Source organism: Falco cherrug, chromosome 1, assembly GCF_023634085.1.
Source record: "Falco cherrug isolate bFalChe1 chromosome 1, bFalChe1.pri, whole genome shotgun sequence".
Classification (NCBI taxonomy): domain Eukaryota; kingdom Metazoa; phylum Chordata; class Aves; order Falconiformes; family Falconidae; genus Falco; species Falco cherrug.
In genome coordinates this window covers 70691395-70707621 of record NC_073697.1, presented here as the reverse complement: position 1 = coordinate 70707621, position 16227 = coordinate 70691395, and the positions used below count along the sequence as shown (strand labels likewise).

At 40.9% G+C, this 16227-nt stretch overlaps 1 protein-coding gene across 1 annotated transcript in view; it reads left to right on the top strand.

Annotated features, from left to right (window-relative positions):
• Positions 1-3484: 3484 nt before the first annotated feature.
• NFKB1 (nuclear factor kappa B subunit 1) overlaps positions 3485-16227 on the top strand; it is a 60523-nt gene continuing 47780 nt past the window's right edge. Inside the window, 1 exon segment of the mRNA XM_055700225.1 lies at positions 3485-4091. Within this exon segment, the coding sequence (XP_055556200.1) occupies positions 3500-4091 (592 nt within the window). The 5' untranslated portion in view covers positions 3485-3499.

Below are 16227 nucleotides of genomic sequence, written 5' to 3'. Positions count from 1 at the left end.
CCCACACCCCAACAGCTATTCACTACTGAAATCTTCTCCTGCTTCAGCTCCAGCACTTTTCCCCAGTCCACTAGAAATTTAATCTTTTAGCATAGTTACAGGTCTGAACCACTTTGGGGGTAACATCAGATTCCGTACCTGATTTGCAGTTCTGTAGGAAGCAAGTGAAAGGTACATTTGGGATGTCACCTGTGTGACTACAGGAGAGACCACACATGAATTTTGCAGGGTGTTGTTGTGTCCATCTAAGTGCTGATTAAGTACATGATGAATTGAGGCCAAGTCACCATCCACCAGAAAATGGCAAAGATGACAGACAGAAAGTACATCTTATGGATGCTGCAATGTGGGAATTCAGCAGCGCTGTTGAATTCTAGACCCTGCTCTAGCTGCAGTTCAAACTGGTTGGCTTTGCACACATACTTTGGCTATTTAGAGTTTTTTATATGGTTTCTATTCTCTACTTCATTAGATTTTGCTATATATTCTGTCTCCAAATGATGTCACTGTCTTAAAAATATGATTTTTTTTAAAGTATATTGTCTTCTTATGTCCCTGGTGATTCAAGTTACAGGAGATAATAGCAATACCAACAGCAAACATCAGCTAAGCATTGATAAACTCTGTAAGGATTGCAGTGTAAGACAATTGCTGGCTACTATCCAAGGCAAATCATTTTTTAAGTTAGAACTTCTGGATGATAAAGAAATAACGGATTAACCAGCAAGAGATTTGGATAGTATGACCTAGCATACCAATGAAGGCAGGCAGCTGAAAACTTTAAAAGGAAGTATCTCTCAGTAGCTATTTTCGACTTTTCCTCATCTTTTCCTGTTTTAGTATCAAAGTTACTACGTCAAAGGGAATGAAAAGATCCTGTTCTGATTCCAATAAATAACTCAGAAACAGGGAAAAAAATAAAAGTAGGAAACTTCAATGATGATGTTTTTCCAATTTAAGCATACCAAATAAAGGTGAAAGTGATTATTTTAAAAATCTCTGCTAGTCATTACACGTTCATCTTTTTGTCAGACATCCCTAAAGAAATAAAGCTTAATTCTCAGAAATAACACTTCATTCCTGAGGAGAAACAGTATTAGTTACACAATTAAGAAGCACTAAAACCACAGATTTCTGACCTTAGAAAGGAACCTGTACTCCCAGAGCAAACCTAGCAGAGAACATACACAGCTCCTGTATCACATATTACATATCAGGAAACATACATGTATACAACCTTACCAAGGTGAAACAGCCTGGATAAGCATACAACTAGAAAGTCTTACCTCCAATACACCCCAGCAGCTCCCAGAGACTGTAACACATCAAGTAACATTTCACAATGTCTCAGCTCAACAACATAAAACATTTGCTCCTTTGGGTTCAGCTTTGATCACCTGCTCTTCATTTGTGAGCTGATACTGTTGAGGTACTGAAGTATCTTTCTTTATGGTACTAGTGCAAACCTGTGTTATCCAGGAGAGAAGCACCACTTTATCACTGCAAACCACTCACACCTGAGTCTGTATTATCTGCACCATTTCCCTAGTGGTTGGAAACAGGATTAGAGAAATAATTGTTCATTTGGCTTTTCAGGTGAAAAACCTGTGCTTTAAAGTAGTTAATTTATCTAGAGTGTCCTATGAAGATAATTTTAGCAAACTGTGGGCTTACAGCCTGGCACTATTGTAGGCTTCAGTAGAAGTAAGATTTCTGTTATGGTGTTAAGGTCTAAGAACAACGAATTTAAGCTCTGAAAGTAATTGAGAAGAGGATTTTCTTTTAAAACCGAAATACTTGCAGAAGCTGATTAGGATTTCACAGGGAAAGCTAAGCCTGGGTACTTGGTAGTGCATCCTTTTAAAATAAGTCTATCAAGTAAGTCTCCTTAAGTTCTGGAACTTTTCCACCTTGTCCGATTTCCTGGTACTTGTTCATACAGGTTTTGCCCTGCGAGTATGCCTTTGACTAGCTGTGACATGGCACCTTTCCTTTTAAATGTATCTACTTTGAAACCTCTTGTATTTTCAATCCATCCATACTTCCTTCTTAAAAGGCTTTAGGGTCTGATTCTCTTCTCACTTACTCTGCTTACTTCGGTGCACTTGTTTCTGCAGAGAGGATTCATATTGTATCTTGAGTGTCTAGAAGGTACCCACATTTAATAAGGAACAATGTGGTTTACTGAAATGCTGAGTCATTCTGAATTCCCAGTTTGGACTGGGAATAGAACAGGGGAATGCGTTTTTAGAATGGCATCACAGAGCATGAGTGGCAATCCCAAAAAAAGCAAATGACTGTCTCTTCATACATTATGTATGTGTAACCTGTATGAGATACTGATTCTTTTATCAAGAGACAGAGAAAATACTGTGCATTTCCAAGCTCTTTAGCAGTCTCAGCACAAAAGGAGTACATCTCTGTTCCAACCTAGAGATGGGGCACAAAGCATACCATCTGCCTCTACACCCTTTCCAGGAATGAAATCAGCAACCATCTAAGAGACTAGAAGTGTTCAGCAGCACAGTCTATCTCTATGGCATGACTGGACTACCTATAAAGTATTAAACATAAACCTGTAATAGTTCTCTGGCAAAAAATATCTTTCTTCTTGTTCCAGTCAACAGGTGGCTTATGACTTGACCCTATTTCTTTTTAATCCTTTTTTGCTCGATTACAGTTCCTTGCTTCAGCACAAGAAGCAACATATAATTTCATTTATTAGGGCTTTTTAAAATCCTTTTTATAGATTACTTTCCTTAGTCTCATTCAAGTCTGAGTTAAATGACTATTGAAGTTCCACCTCATGTGGCCTTAGCATAACAGAATCCCCCACAGGCGATTTCAGGTGTGCTGCTTTCTGGGCTAACACACATCAGGTGAGCCATGCTGGCTGCTGATTTGGGTTGCTCTTCAACCTTAGCAAACCAGACATTTAAGACTCAGCATAAAGATGTTTGAACTTTAATGTTTCACATAGTATTTTTTCTGATTAAACATGGCACTAGCTGATTTTCTTCAGCCTTGATCAGATGTTTCTGGGGAACTTGGTTACTCTACTACAAACTTGGATTTCAGTATTAAGACAACCAGCATATTATTGATAGTTGGCATTGCTTAACAGAAGTTAACCAACCTTGAGTTTGCTCTGCCAGAAGCTGTATCAATCCACAGAGAAAGGGTGCTGTGTAGCCTGTACACTCTGCTCAGTGCTGTTTTCAGGCATCAGGTGGTAGCCAATCAGCAAGCCCCCTTTTATGAAATGCCCACGAAAGCCAGCCGATGGCCAGGCACTAGGTGAGTTTAAATTCACTCTATGCATAGTCTTTCTTCCTTCAGAACTTCGTTAACTAACACGAAGATGTCAGCGGCCACCAGATCGGGCCTGACTCCACAGAAGCGTTGAGAATGTCACTGCAGGCCAAGCAACACGGGCAACGACACAGTAATTCTTGTGGTGGTGATAACACCCCTGGGATGAAAAGGCTCATTTATTGACATGGCTTCCTCCAGGCGGGAGGGCCAGTCCCGGGGCGAGGGATTTCGTCGCCAGCGGGTGGGGGTGACAGGCGCTTCCCTGGCTCCGCGCCGCCCCGCTCGATGCGCGGGCTTCTCCTCAGCCCTGAGGCGGCGGACGGCGCCCAGGGCCCCCGCCAAGGCCGCCCGGCGCTTGCTGGAGCCGTACGGGCGCCCCCCAGCGGCTGCGCCTGCCCAGCGCCCGCCGGCTCCCTCTCTGCCCCCCAACGGCTGCCCGCTCCCGCCCCGCCCCTCCAGCGCGGCCGTTTGCGCTGTCGGAGCGTCAGCGGGAATTTCCAGCCAGGAAGTGCGGCGAGCCGGGGGGCAGGCGGCCGCGGGGGCGGAGGCTACGCAGGCGGCGGCCGCGCAAGCCGGTGCCGCTCGGCTGCCCTCGCCAGCGGGCCCGGGGCGGGCGGGAGGGAGGGGGGAAAGTCCGCGCGGAGCCAGGGCGCGGGCGGCGCCGGCGTCGTCACGCCGGGTACATGGCGCGGCGCTGAGGGACGCGCGGCCGGGACCCGCCAGCGGCAGACGTCGGCGACGGCGACGAGGAGGAGGCGCCGCCAGCCCTGCCCCGGGTGAGCCCCAGGCGGCCCCTGACCCGCCGCCCGCTGCCTTCTTTCTCCCCCGCCCTTACCTCGGCGCCCGTTCGCCGCCGGCTCCGCTTCCTCCGTCGCGCACCGCCGCTGCCCGGCGCGGGGCGAAGCCGGGGCGGGAGCGGGCAGCCTCGGGCTGGGCTGGGCGGGAGGGAAGCGCTGCGGGGAGCGTGGCGGCGCCCCGCCGACGGGGGGGTGCTGCCGACGGGAAGCGTGTCCCCCCGTGCGTAGCGCCGGGCAGCCGCTCGCCTGCGGCCTCGGCCTGGGCGCGGAGCTCCCGCTGAAGCCGGGGCGGCTGCGGCGAGCGAGAGGGGAAGGGCGGGCGGCCGGCCGGCGGCGGCCGGTGCCGTGAGGCGGCATTCGGGGCCTGCGGAGCCGGGGGCCGTGTCCCGGCGAGGCGCACACCGCCTTTCTCCCGGTGCGCGGCTGACGGAAGGGGCGGCCGCCCCCCGCTTTCCTCTCCGTTGCGGCTCTGAGAAGGTGCCCGGTTAGTGCGCGGGCCCTCACGCCTCTTCTGCGGCTTGTGTTCCTGTGAGCACGCAGGGGGCTTTTCCGCTGGTGGGTTAGACGCGGTTTTCCTCGCTGGGAAGGGGTGTCAGCGAGGGACTGTCAAGTAACGCGAACACGTTTGAACCCCCCGGTTCTGCTGACCGTGTAGCGGCTGTCTGTCGGCAAAGGAGGTGCCGCTTTTTTATGCCGGTGGTGCCGGAGGTGAGGGGCGCGGAGCCTGAGGCGCGGCGGGTCCGTGCGGGCCGGCCGCTGGCAGCTTCGGGTGGCCCTGGCCTGGGGGCCTTGCCGTGTCGCACGCTGTAACCTAAGGCTGCTTTCAGAAATGTTAGTGATTTATTTTTTTTTTCCTAAAAGGTAGTTTTGTAGTTAAGCGGTGAAACTGAAAAGCTCTTGCCGTGACAAGGAACTTTATTGGACCGGTGGCTCTGTTTCATTTGATCTTAAACCCAAGAATATTCAACACCTTCACAATTATTTTTTTACCTATTGACCCACTCTGCTTTGATGGTAACTTTGATAAAGAAGCACTGTTGACTTATTTTATGTGAACATAAAATGGGGCATTGTTTCTGAACTGTAGAACAGGTGAGCGATGTGGTATTTGGCCATTATCATAATGCAGCCTGCTGATATGTGATTTCATTTAAATAAGTAAATGTGGTGCCTGTAAGCATTTGTGAAGTAAGGTTTTATAGGCAAGGGATCATCTGCTGCGTTTCAGCTTCCTGCTTTAAAATGCTCAAAATTTTTGCTAAAGAGTAACATTCTAAAGGAAATACAGATGTATTTAACTGTTTCAAAGTACCAATCATATTTGATATATTTTGTGCTTCAGAAGTCTTCTTTTCATTTACCCTGTTCACAGGGAAAAGTAGCACTAAGTAGATGAAGTCTCAGCTGTGTTACCTTGTGCCTTACATGCGTTAAGATGCTATACCACCACTGCCAAGCTCACAGAACAGGGTTGAAAATACATCACTTGGCTTTTATTAACATCCAGAGTCTGTGCTATGTACTGTGAAGTATCAACTTTTGAAATAGTATTTCAGTCAAAGCATTTTTGATTCTTTTGTAAGAGAATGTAGCTGCCCATTCTAGCAAAGCATTAACCAAGACGTCATTGTAAGACGTCATCCTGTCTACAGTGTTTCGTAACCTACAAAAAATGACTACAAATTGAGAAAACGAAAGAGGAAAAAGCAGCCTGTAACTATCTGGAGGCAAATCCTCTCTTCTCTAAACTTTCCTGGCTCAAGAATTTAACTGACAGTTATGCTGAAATACTGTTGTCAGCATCTGCCACAGGATGTGGAGATTTCAAGGAAACTCAGTGCTGAAGTATATGCAAGGTTGGTTAAATTATTTAATGTGAAATATTATACAGAAGGGAGAAGGCCTTTTTCTTTCCACCTTCTATCCCATTTTTAAAGAAAGAAATGTTAATCAGCGGTAGAGTCATCAAAAAATGAAACTATTTTCTCATGCAAGTAATGAATACACTTTGAATAGAGTTAAGTTTGTAAAACTGAGAACAGCTTTGTATCACTTTGTGTCATGTGTTTTTAAAAAATAATGTAGCAGACAAACTTCATAACTATTCGCTTAGGTCAGTCAGCACCTTGGTAATATTTCTGTAGTATATATTTTGAAGTCAGAAAAAAGTATGTGTTGGGAGAGAGAACAGGGAATCTTGGGAGAGGGTAGAAAGCATACAATGATACTTCGTTTCTTTGCACATTTGAAAATTTCCTGCTTAATTTATTGAAAAACAGCAATTTCATTGTTTCTCAATTATGATGTATTTGACTTTCAAAATCAATTTTAATAATCAATTTAAATTATTTTTTTATTGCGGTGGTGTTACGTGAATTTGATAATAAGATACCTACAAATAAATACTACTGATGCGAATTTGCTAATTACTGGATTATTTTTTTTTTTTTTTTTTTTAGTTTTTCTGAAAACAATACTCTTCCTTTTCATCATTGCTTTTTCCCAGATCCTTCCTATGCCAGTATCTCTTGAATACATGCAAACTCTAGAAATAAGTGCAGTTAGGAATTCATGTTATCGTGCTTATTGTGTTGCTGAGTCTGGAAGGACAGGAACCAAGTTTGAAGGCCTGTGAGCGTGTACTATCAAGGATGCTGTATGCCAGTTAGAAAGTTCAGGTCTCCCTCCTCAATAGTTGAACGCATACAAAGTAAATGTTTTGAAGTTGTAAAGGTACAGTGAAAGGCAGTTTATTTTTTGCTAACTTATAGTTGGCTTCCTAATGTAGCTAGTGATGAGAAAATTCTGCGGTCTTCAGAGATTCTGGTTAATTACTTCTGTGCTTTCACAGTTGCTTCAAAATACACTTGCTAAAATCTTCTCATCTTTCAGTGCTGTAGATGTTTGCCAACTATATTCAGAAGCATTAGTCTTAAAGAAAATTGTTACTTATTTCCCTAGGCTCCTAATGAAAACTCTGAAGTTAGTTTAAAAAAAAATATTTCCATCATGTTGATAGCTTTTCTTTGGTTCTCGTACACAAGATCACACAGGTATTATAAAAGAGGAGAGAATGTTTCAGGTAAATAATGAAAAAGAAATTCTTGGTCCCTTTTAGTTCTGACACAGGTATTTTAGAAGTGGACCTTCTAATTTGATGTCCTTTAAATAAGCTGTGAACCTTTTATGAAATTCTGCATTGATAAGATCATAATTACGGTTGTCATTAACTGTGCCCTTAGGTCAGTCAGGCACTGAGTTTGCATCTAATTTTGAGCATAGAAATAATTCAATGAGTCTTCATCAGTGCTTTCATTTAAACATAGATAGTTTGCTGAAGCATTGCTGACAGTTTCAGAAGTAAGGCCTTAAAAGATGTTTCAAATTATTCTAGTCTCAAGGTAAAATCCTTTGTTTAGGACTTAGGTGGAGCTGACATACCTTGTGTGGGAAGGAAGCTACTATTGCTATTACTAGCATTTCCCCCCTCCCCTCCTTTCAACTTCTATGTTCTTTTGATAAGCAGTGCCAGATACTAATTTTTTTTCTTCATTTAAAGTGCAGAATTAGCTAAACTAAAACATCTCTGTATTTCATTGCATCCTCGAAGCAAACTGTACTGGTGTCAACAGATCAAGAGTAAAGTAGGTCTGAGTTGTGTGGTATTGGGTTTTTTCTGTTTGGTTTTGTTTCTTTTAAAGATCATATTCCTACCTGTTTAAATACTTATGGACAGATTGTAACACAAAGTAGAAACAAAGCGGGCAAATGGTTTTTGGGTCTTGTTAGTTTAGTCTGAGTGCTTTTTATGTCATAGATACTGTAGATAATTGAGGCTGTAGGATTTTTACTATTTCTTTGTAAAAAAATTAAAAATAAAACCAAACAAAACCCAAACCTTAGTAACCACTTTGCACCTATAGATTTGAAACCTAAGGTATAACTGTAATAGTGCTGGACTCAAATCTACATCTTTGGTTCCACTTACTGGTGTTATTTAACTGACTGTTTTCTGTCATGTTGTATTTTCAGTGGCTGTTCGAAACCAAAAGGACACTAAGAAACTCTTAGCTCACTTTTGTGATTGCAGTGGTAACAGCCCTTGCTACTTTCTGAGCCCTCTGGTGCCACCGTTGTTCATGAGATAAGGGACTGTGTCTTCAGTAAGACCCCAGAACCTGTGTGATAGTACTTGGTGATACAGCAAACCTTATGTGAACTGGACTTCTGAAGTCTTGTGTTTGCTTGTTTCTTGCTTCTCAGGAACACTGTTCTCCCCCCCTCCCCCCCAAAAAACCCAACAACAACAAAAAACCCCACCATCCAACCAAAAAGTTTGCTGTTTAATATTCATTACACTTCAGGCTTACGAAAGAGGTGTGTGTGGCTTTTTAAGTTAAAGTTTGACTTTGATGAACAACTTTGTATGAACTAGAACTATTTGTAAAGAATATTCAGTCATTCTTTTTAGTCTGCAGGAAAAAGTAACAGCATTTTAACATGATATTCAGGTTAGTTCAAGTAGCATTACCGTTCCACGTGGCTAAAATACAGTGCAGTTACTAGAGTTGTTTTGCTGTGTTGAACCTCAGTATTTTTACATATACTTAGCATTATACGTATACCAAAGTATGTTTGTCATATATTTGAATACTGTTTATTCTTTTGGTTTAAGTTGCTTTGAATGTGTTTTAACAAAAACATTCTAACTTTATTCCAACAATATCCTGGAAAAACTGTTCATATGTTTATGGCATCTTAGTGTTTCCTCCCATCATATTAGTTCACTACTTTGACATTTGGGAAAGGGGTAAAACACATAAAAATTCTGTTTGTAAAGTCACTTAATAAAGCAACCATTCAGGTTGTCTAGTTATTCTTTGCTGATGAATTTCATGATTCTATGAATTTTTCTTCAAATTCAGTAGTTATCTGGGGTAATAAATTTGAGTCCAGATTTTCTACAATAATTCTGCACCCAACAATTCTGATTCAGAGGATTGCACTTCTGAAGTCACTTTAATACTTGTGATTGATTTGATTTCCTAAATGTTTTGTAGGTTTTACACGACTGTCCAATAATGCATCCACTCATGACTGAAAATGTTTGGAAATGTTAACTTAAACAGTTTTTTAATTTTCAGAATATGTAGCCAGAACTACCAGGTCCCACCCAACAGGAAATAATAAGCAGACTTGGTTAATAACAAGAAGAGACAATCATCTGTGTTATATTAGAAAAACAAACAGTGTCTTTTAGGGTTATGTAGTATTATTGCAGCTGCAACAGTCTACGGATGAGAAGTAGTCTGCAGAGGAAAGTAGTATCTTTGATAAAAATGCCTCGCTGCACAAACCTTACCTCACTTTTATACTGAGAAACTATACTCAAATCTTTATTCAGAGATTACACGTCTTTGTAGCAGCTGAAGGAAAGTAAAAAATACAACTTCCATATGCTACTTTTGTGGAAATTGAGCACTGTGGAGTTCTATACTGAGAATACAGTTTCTGTAAAGCAGACCCCTATACCCCCAGGGTACTGAAGTCATAGATGGAAGAAGAAATATTAGTAAACTTTCAACATTTAAAGGCCAACTTCAAATTTCAAGTCTCTTTCATTACTGAGTTAAAAACCCTTCAAAAAACATAGCTGGTGGGGCTGCTTGTCAACTTGAACAAGTTTGCAATCACTTCTCGTGGTTTTACAATGTTTTTTCTTTCTTGTTTGTGCTAAAGAGATCTGTGCCAATATTGTGAGTGAAAGTATGCATGACAGTTAGTCCCTTAGTATTTTGGTTCTGTTTACTTTGCATATTTTAGAATGCTGTAGCTGTTTATCACCTTTTATTTTGAATAATCCAGGGATTTGCTGTCTGTAGCGCACCCACCCACCCTTTATTTTAAAAAGGAAAACGTATGTGTATTTTCCCAGTTTGTTCAGGCTGTGCATCAGGACAGTGTTCATCTAAATGATAAATATTAAATCTGGTATTAGCCTTTGTCTGGGGACTTCAGAAACAGTGTAATTTATTAAAATGGATACAATCAAAATGAGTAGTTGAGAACAATGTAAATAAAATAACCATTGGTAAAACCTTTTCTGTGTTAAGATTTTGCTTGATTAATATTTGGGAGGGGGCTGTCTCTTTTCCCTCTCCAGAAAATTTTCTTCTGCAGCAGCTTCACTAATAGCAACAGTAATGGAAGTAAAAGGTGCTGGTAGCTAAGGTTTAGTTGTGTAGACCTGCTTTAAGCAGGTTTGGACAATATGCGTTCAAAATGCCAGGAACCGTTTGGAATCCTGCCTGTACAATATTCCCACTGTTGTTACGTTGCTTTTAACAAAAATGGGATTTATTTTAAGGAAAGCACCTTCTATTCAGCCTTTAAAAATCAAAGTGGTTAGAAGGACATGCACAGCTTACACTAAAGGCTGCCCAGGTAACTGCTGTAGGTTCGTGACCCAGCTTATGTGTCCTCTGAAACATCAGAAGACTTAAGCCTGTGTATATGTATGGGCTACTGTTTTGTGCAGAGGTAGAAAACAGCAGTTCTCAGACTTCCTTTTTTCCTTTCCTTTGCTTCTCTAAGAATATATTCTGCACCAACGTTTTTTTCTCTGGAGCTGTACTTGCAGAATTTTGGGAAAAATAATTGGGTTACGAGGGAAATGAAGTGCTGGTTGAAGTTGAGAGGAGGTGGCCAGAGCTAAGGTGAAAAGGCCAGGTGTTGAAGGGGATGGGCAGCATCCTGACTTAGAGTGCACTGCAGTGATGAAGGTGTGAGACTAAGCATCATGGATTAATATCTCTGTTCTGTCAGAGCACCCTGCTCTGTCCTCTAGCCAGAACCATCTTATCAGCTCTTGTCCTGCTTCCAGCCCTGACCCAGCAACTCGGTGTATTGTGCAATGCATTTCCCAGCATCTCCACTTGGGAAATGCTGATCTCTAAAACAATTGTCCCTGTATAGATACACATTGCGTTTTGCAAAGGATGGAGAAGTGAGGCTCAAGGGTGGATAGTAAAGAAGTAAACAATACTAAGTAAAACACACTGTAGAGATGGTAAAGTACAACAGTTACTGGTTTTGCCTCAATATTTCATAGCCGCTACAGGATTCCAGAGAACTTGATGCTGTTCCTTAAAGCATAGTTCTCTGCAATCCAATAACTTGCCATGTTTTATAGCCCTGATGTAGCAAAAATATGCTTACAATATAATACACCAGCCACATGCTTTTGCATTTTATCTTTATTCATCTCAATTTTTAATAAGTGAAATAAGCAGGCTAAGAGCATAATCACAGCGAATTTCATTACTTTCATTCAGTGTCCAGTTAAAGAAGTTTATTTTTAACAGATAAATTCCAATGAAAGCCACGTTAAAGAGCGGAAGAACACTCTGCTAGAAAACTTGCAGGAAGAACTGTGCTTTCAGTGTATCAAGTCAGCTGAAGTGTAGTAGTTGCTTCTTGTCTTGAGGCTTGCTTTCTGAATCCCAGCCTTGAAAGGTGAGAACAGGTTGATGTAAAACCTTTCTTAAAGTAAGAGATGGGCATTCTTCAACATCAAAATTAATGTAAAGCATCAGACTAATTCCAGTTCACAAGTGTAATGAACTCTGGGTAATAAATACGATTCACTAGCATATCTTCAGTGCACCTTTTTGCAGAGTAATGCCTGAATTTCCATCTGGTTAGACTGGTCTGTGCTATAACCAAACCTTTTTCTGTAAAATATTGATCTGTCCTGAACTCAGTCTTTGTACTGAACTAATTAAAAAATAATGGACAAGTTTTAGAAGAGATGAGTTGATTCTTTGTATTTTAAAACACAACAGCAGGCAGATACCCCGATTCTCATCTTTTGCATTCATATTCTGAGGATATAAAGGGCATCCTGTCACATCAGGTTTTTATGATTTTGTTTGGTTGGGTGAAAGTTTAAGAGATGAGTGGCTGATAAGAGTTACCACCAGGCATCGCACTCTTACGATGAGGCAGGTCTTTGTGGGGTTGAGAAGTTGATAATACTGTTCCTCTTTTATCTCTCCAAATTGATTAAAAACCCAATATTTATTCAAAGAACACAGATTAAAAGTAGAGACCTGCTTACCATGTCTCCCTTTGAAGGTTTGGGAAAGGAAGTGTATGTCATCTTTTGTTTTCTTTCTCTGGTTATATCTGTGTTCAACTATTTAGGTTAATACTGAGATGATTTTATTTTCTGCTTGGAGGAATGAGAGGTCTTCCAAATTTGTTACTGTGGATACTGTTCAGGTTTTTAGTCAGGCCAGTATGAGACCAAAGGAAGAAAGGAAGGAATGATGTTTAAAATCTTAGGGTTTTTTAAAGGCATGCAGCTGTTGGGTGAGATGTCTATAGATGTTTTCAGAAATAACTGGGCCATTATCATCTGAATCAAACATTAAAGCTTGACTCCTTATAGCTGATGAAATTTGCATGGAGTTATGTTTGTCTGTAGAAAGGAAATAGAAAGCTGTCCCATTCCCTGTTTGCAAGTATTGGATTGGATACTGGTATCCAAGAGGAAAATTGTTTACCTCATTTTTAAAATTCAGGCCAGAAAATTGGAGAGAAACAGCAGAGGGAAGGGTCTGGTTGGTTACAGGCAGCTATCTTTGTTTTTAAAAGTCAGATACAGTGGATGTTGGAGAACAGCAGGAGAGAAATCTGAAATCAGATGATTGAGATAAACAAAAATGAGAATTGTTGTTCCTGGATGGAGCATTCCTACATTAATTATGTTGTTTCCATCTTAAATGCCTGATCCTTTTGAATCTTTCAAACAAATATTCAGAATACAATAAATGAACTCATGTTCTTCCAGCTGTGCCTACTTGTACCTGGTATTATTTAGTTATTAAGGAGTAGAGATGCAGAGTAACTGCCATTATGTTTGCTTGGTTGCATCATCTTCCATATATGCGTTTATATGTGTATTTTCCTAGGCCTTTTCCTTCCCCCCCCCCCCCCCAACCTTTTTCACAATGGTAGCTGACCCACTGGGGGTAAAGGAATACTGCACACACACACATATGTGCTGCATACATGTCCCTCAGTTGGCACATCTGTGTGGTTTTGGACAAGTTCAGCTGGATTTTATGTTTTTCCTTTGAACTAGGAGCTAAACGACATGCCTTTAACCACCTTTGAATTTTCACACTAAAAAATACTGTGAGTTGAAAAGTTGAAGTTTCCTGTGCCCCATTATATGAAAGACTTCAGACGATCTCCAGGGTGGAGTCTGTCGTGGTTGACTCTGGTCTGCAGGTGTAAGGGTATTTTTTTATTGTAGATGCAAGTTTGCAGTACGGTTTGTGGGAATCAGAGATTACGTGGGAAGCAGGTATATGTGGTAACATGAGTTTCCACAACACAATTTTAATCCCAGTCATCTTCAAATGAGAGAGAGGTGGTTTTGACTTGACTTCTCTGAGATGCACATAGCAGCAAATACAGCTTGGATAAAAACAATCTCTGCCCCAAAATACAGCTTGTGTAAGGAAAGAATGAACAAAGGTACTCGTGGTAGATGCTAATCTTACCACTTAATGCATGTAGGAAAGGTGCTTAGAAACTCAAGCCGTAAGGGAAGAGGCCAATTAAAAGTCATACGATTAATGCTAGGGTCTGTTTTTCTGAAAGTGTCTCTTTGGTTTTTTAATCATGTTATTGACTCCCTGGATTTGCCCATTTTCTTGTAAAAGAAAGCTTAGGGATTTCTTAACTAAATAAATCCTAAGGAAATAAATTCTATTTTGGAGGCGGGGCTCACAGAACATTTTTGACAATTGTTTGGATTTGAAAGAGGAGAAGATATATAGTGAAACTGAGAGTGTTTTCAGTCATTTAGAGGGGTCATTTTAAACTGCTGGGTTAATTTTTATCTAGGCCCTGAAAAAGTAGTCAAGTGTCAGTTTACATGCACAAAGGCATATGTTTGCACATCTGAATCATGGTGTGTTTGTAATAAACTGGTGCAGCAAGCCAGAGAGAATGTCTTTAACCTCTCCCTCAAACGCTACTTGAACACAAAGGATCTGGTGTGAGAGAGATTGTTTAATACCTGGTTAGAAATTGATTAGTACCTACCTACAGGTAGCTGGGTAGTATGTGGGTGTTTACCTTGCTGCTTCTGAGTGTAATGTTCATCTTCAGTGACTGCTGTTTTGCCCTCATGGCATTGTTCATTGCATCAGTCAAAAAGCCAGAAATGACCACTTTCATCAGGTGCAATTGAAGGACTGATTCAGGTGGACGTAGGTTTTATTTCTGTATGGATTCTAATTTTTGTATCAAAGTACTTTAAATGAAAAGCTTTTGGCAATACTGCCTCTGCGATATTTTTCCACTTTGTTGAAGTCACATACTGTAGAACTGTAAATGTGACCAGGAAGCGTAGCGGGTGTGAGAACTGCCCTTCTCCCACAGGGTTCTGCTGGAGTGAGACCGATGCATATCTTGTTGGGCTTACAGAAAAAGCTGTGAGATGCTTTATTTGAAAGTTTTGCAGACAAGTATACATATAGCAAACACGCAAGTGGGCAGATGTTATTCATATTAGCTCCTTAGAATATATTTTTTTCCTGAATAAGCATATTTACCAAGGTCATTGGGTACTTCAGGTGTTTTGGAACACAATTTTGCATATGTGACTTATGACATAGTGAGTGAATAAATATGAGAGATCAAAAAACCAAGGCTTTTAGGACCAGCTTTTATTGTTTATACAGAATAAATCTGGCATTTGCACTCAGTTCGTATATCAGTGTGCATCAGCAGGGCTGTTGAGGTCTTAAGATTTTTTTTTTTTAATGTGATGTCCACACCTTTAACTGGGATGTGTTTGCCAAAACCTAAATTGCAGTTATTTCAGTGATTTCAGCAACTTGTTAATTGGTGATGAGAGTTATATTTTTTCTATGAAATGGAATGTCAAATAATAACATCTTAGTAAAGTTTGTTGTATGCTGAAGGTTTTGTTACACCTTGTAAGTTTACTTTTTTCCATAAAGATTGATAATATCAATAGCAAATGACTGATGACAATAATACTTTGCAGAATGTGCTTGTGAGATAATGTGATGGACTGGTATTTTTTACGTAACTGAAATCCTGATGTATTAGGTGATGATGTACAGCATGGGTGACTGTGGCAGCTTGTTATGTCTGTTACTCATTTTTGGCTGAAATCTTAGGACCAGTGATTTGCTGTTGGCTCAAATACTACAAATAAATTTTAGCCAGTAAATATTTCTCTCTAAAATTGATAAACAAACGGGTGAGTACTTCTGTTTTTTAGGTTAAAAATCATTCTATCCTCATGGACCCCTTTTTCCTGGAAGTTGTCTGGGTATTGTCTGCTATTTCTCCATGTAAAATTTTGTTTCATTTTCTACTTGTGTGGCATGAGTGGCTATATGTTGTCTTTGGAGCTTGTTAACAAGCTGAATTGAGCCTCCATCGAAGTGGAGTACCTGAGTATTCCAATTTTCTTTTTGATATTTGCCTTTTTAGTTCCTGTGGAAGGTACATGGAGACTCACTTTTTCTTTACTGGTTTACTGCTCAGTTTTTCTTTACTGGTTTACTGATCGCTTGCCACTCTCTGTCTTACGGCAGTAGGTTTTCACAGTTCACTTTGTTGGAAAGCATGGTTCACATTCATTGTAGAATATGTGGGCCAGTGACATGTGTCTGTCTTCCATTATTTATTAACCTTATTTAAAGTGTTTGCTTGCATGCAGACATGAGTCTTTTGAGATAGTTACTACAGTTATTTTCAGATGCTCCCTTAGAGAGCCTTTGTTAGTAACATCAATGTAAGTGAAATTGTAATTCTTCCAATAACATCTCCATGAAAGGAAATAACACTGATCTTTTATAATAGACCTAATACATTCCTAAGAACATTTCCAGGGTCTGCTAATGGCTTGCTACTGGTCCCAGGAAAACTAACCCAGGCTAAACTTTCGCTTTCCCAGTATCCAGCATTTACATGTAGACCTGTGAGAGAGGATTAGGTATGTTGTGCATCCATAATTCTCATTGTCAGCAGAGTAGTTGTGAGAGCCAAGCACCAGCGGACC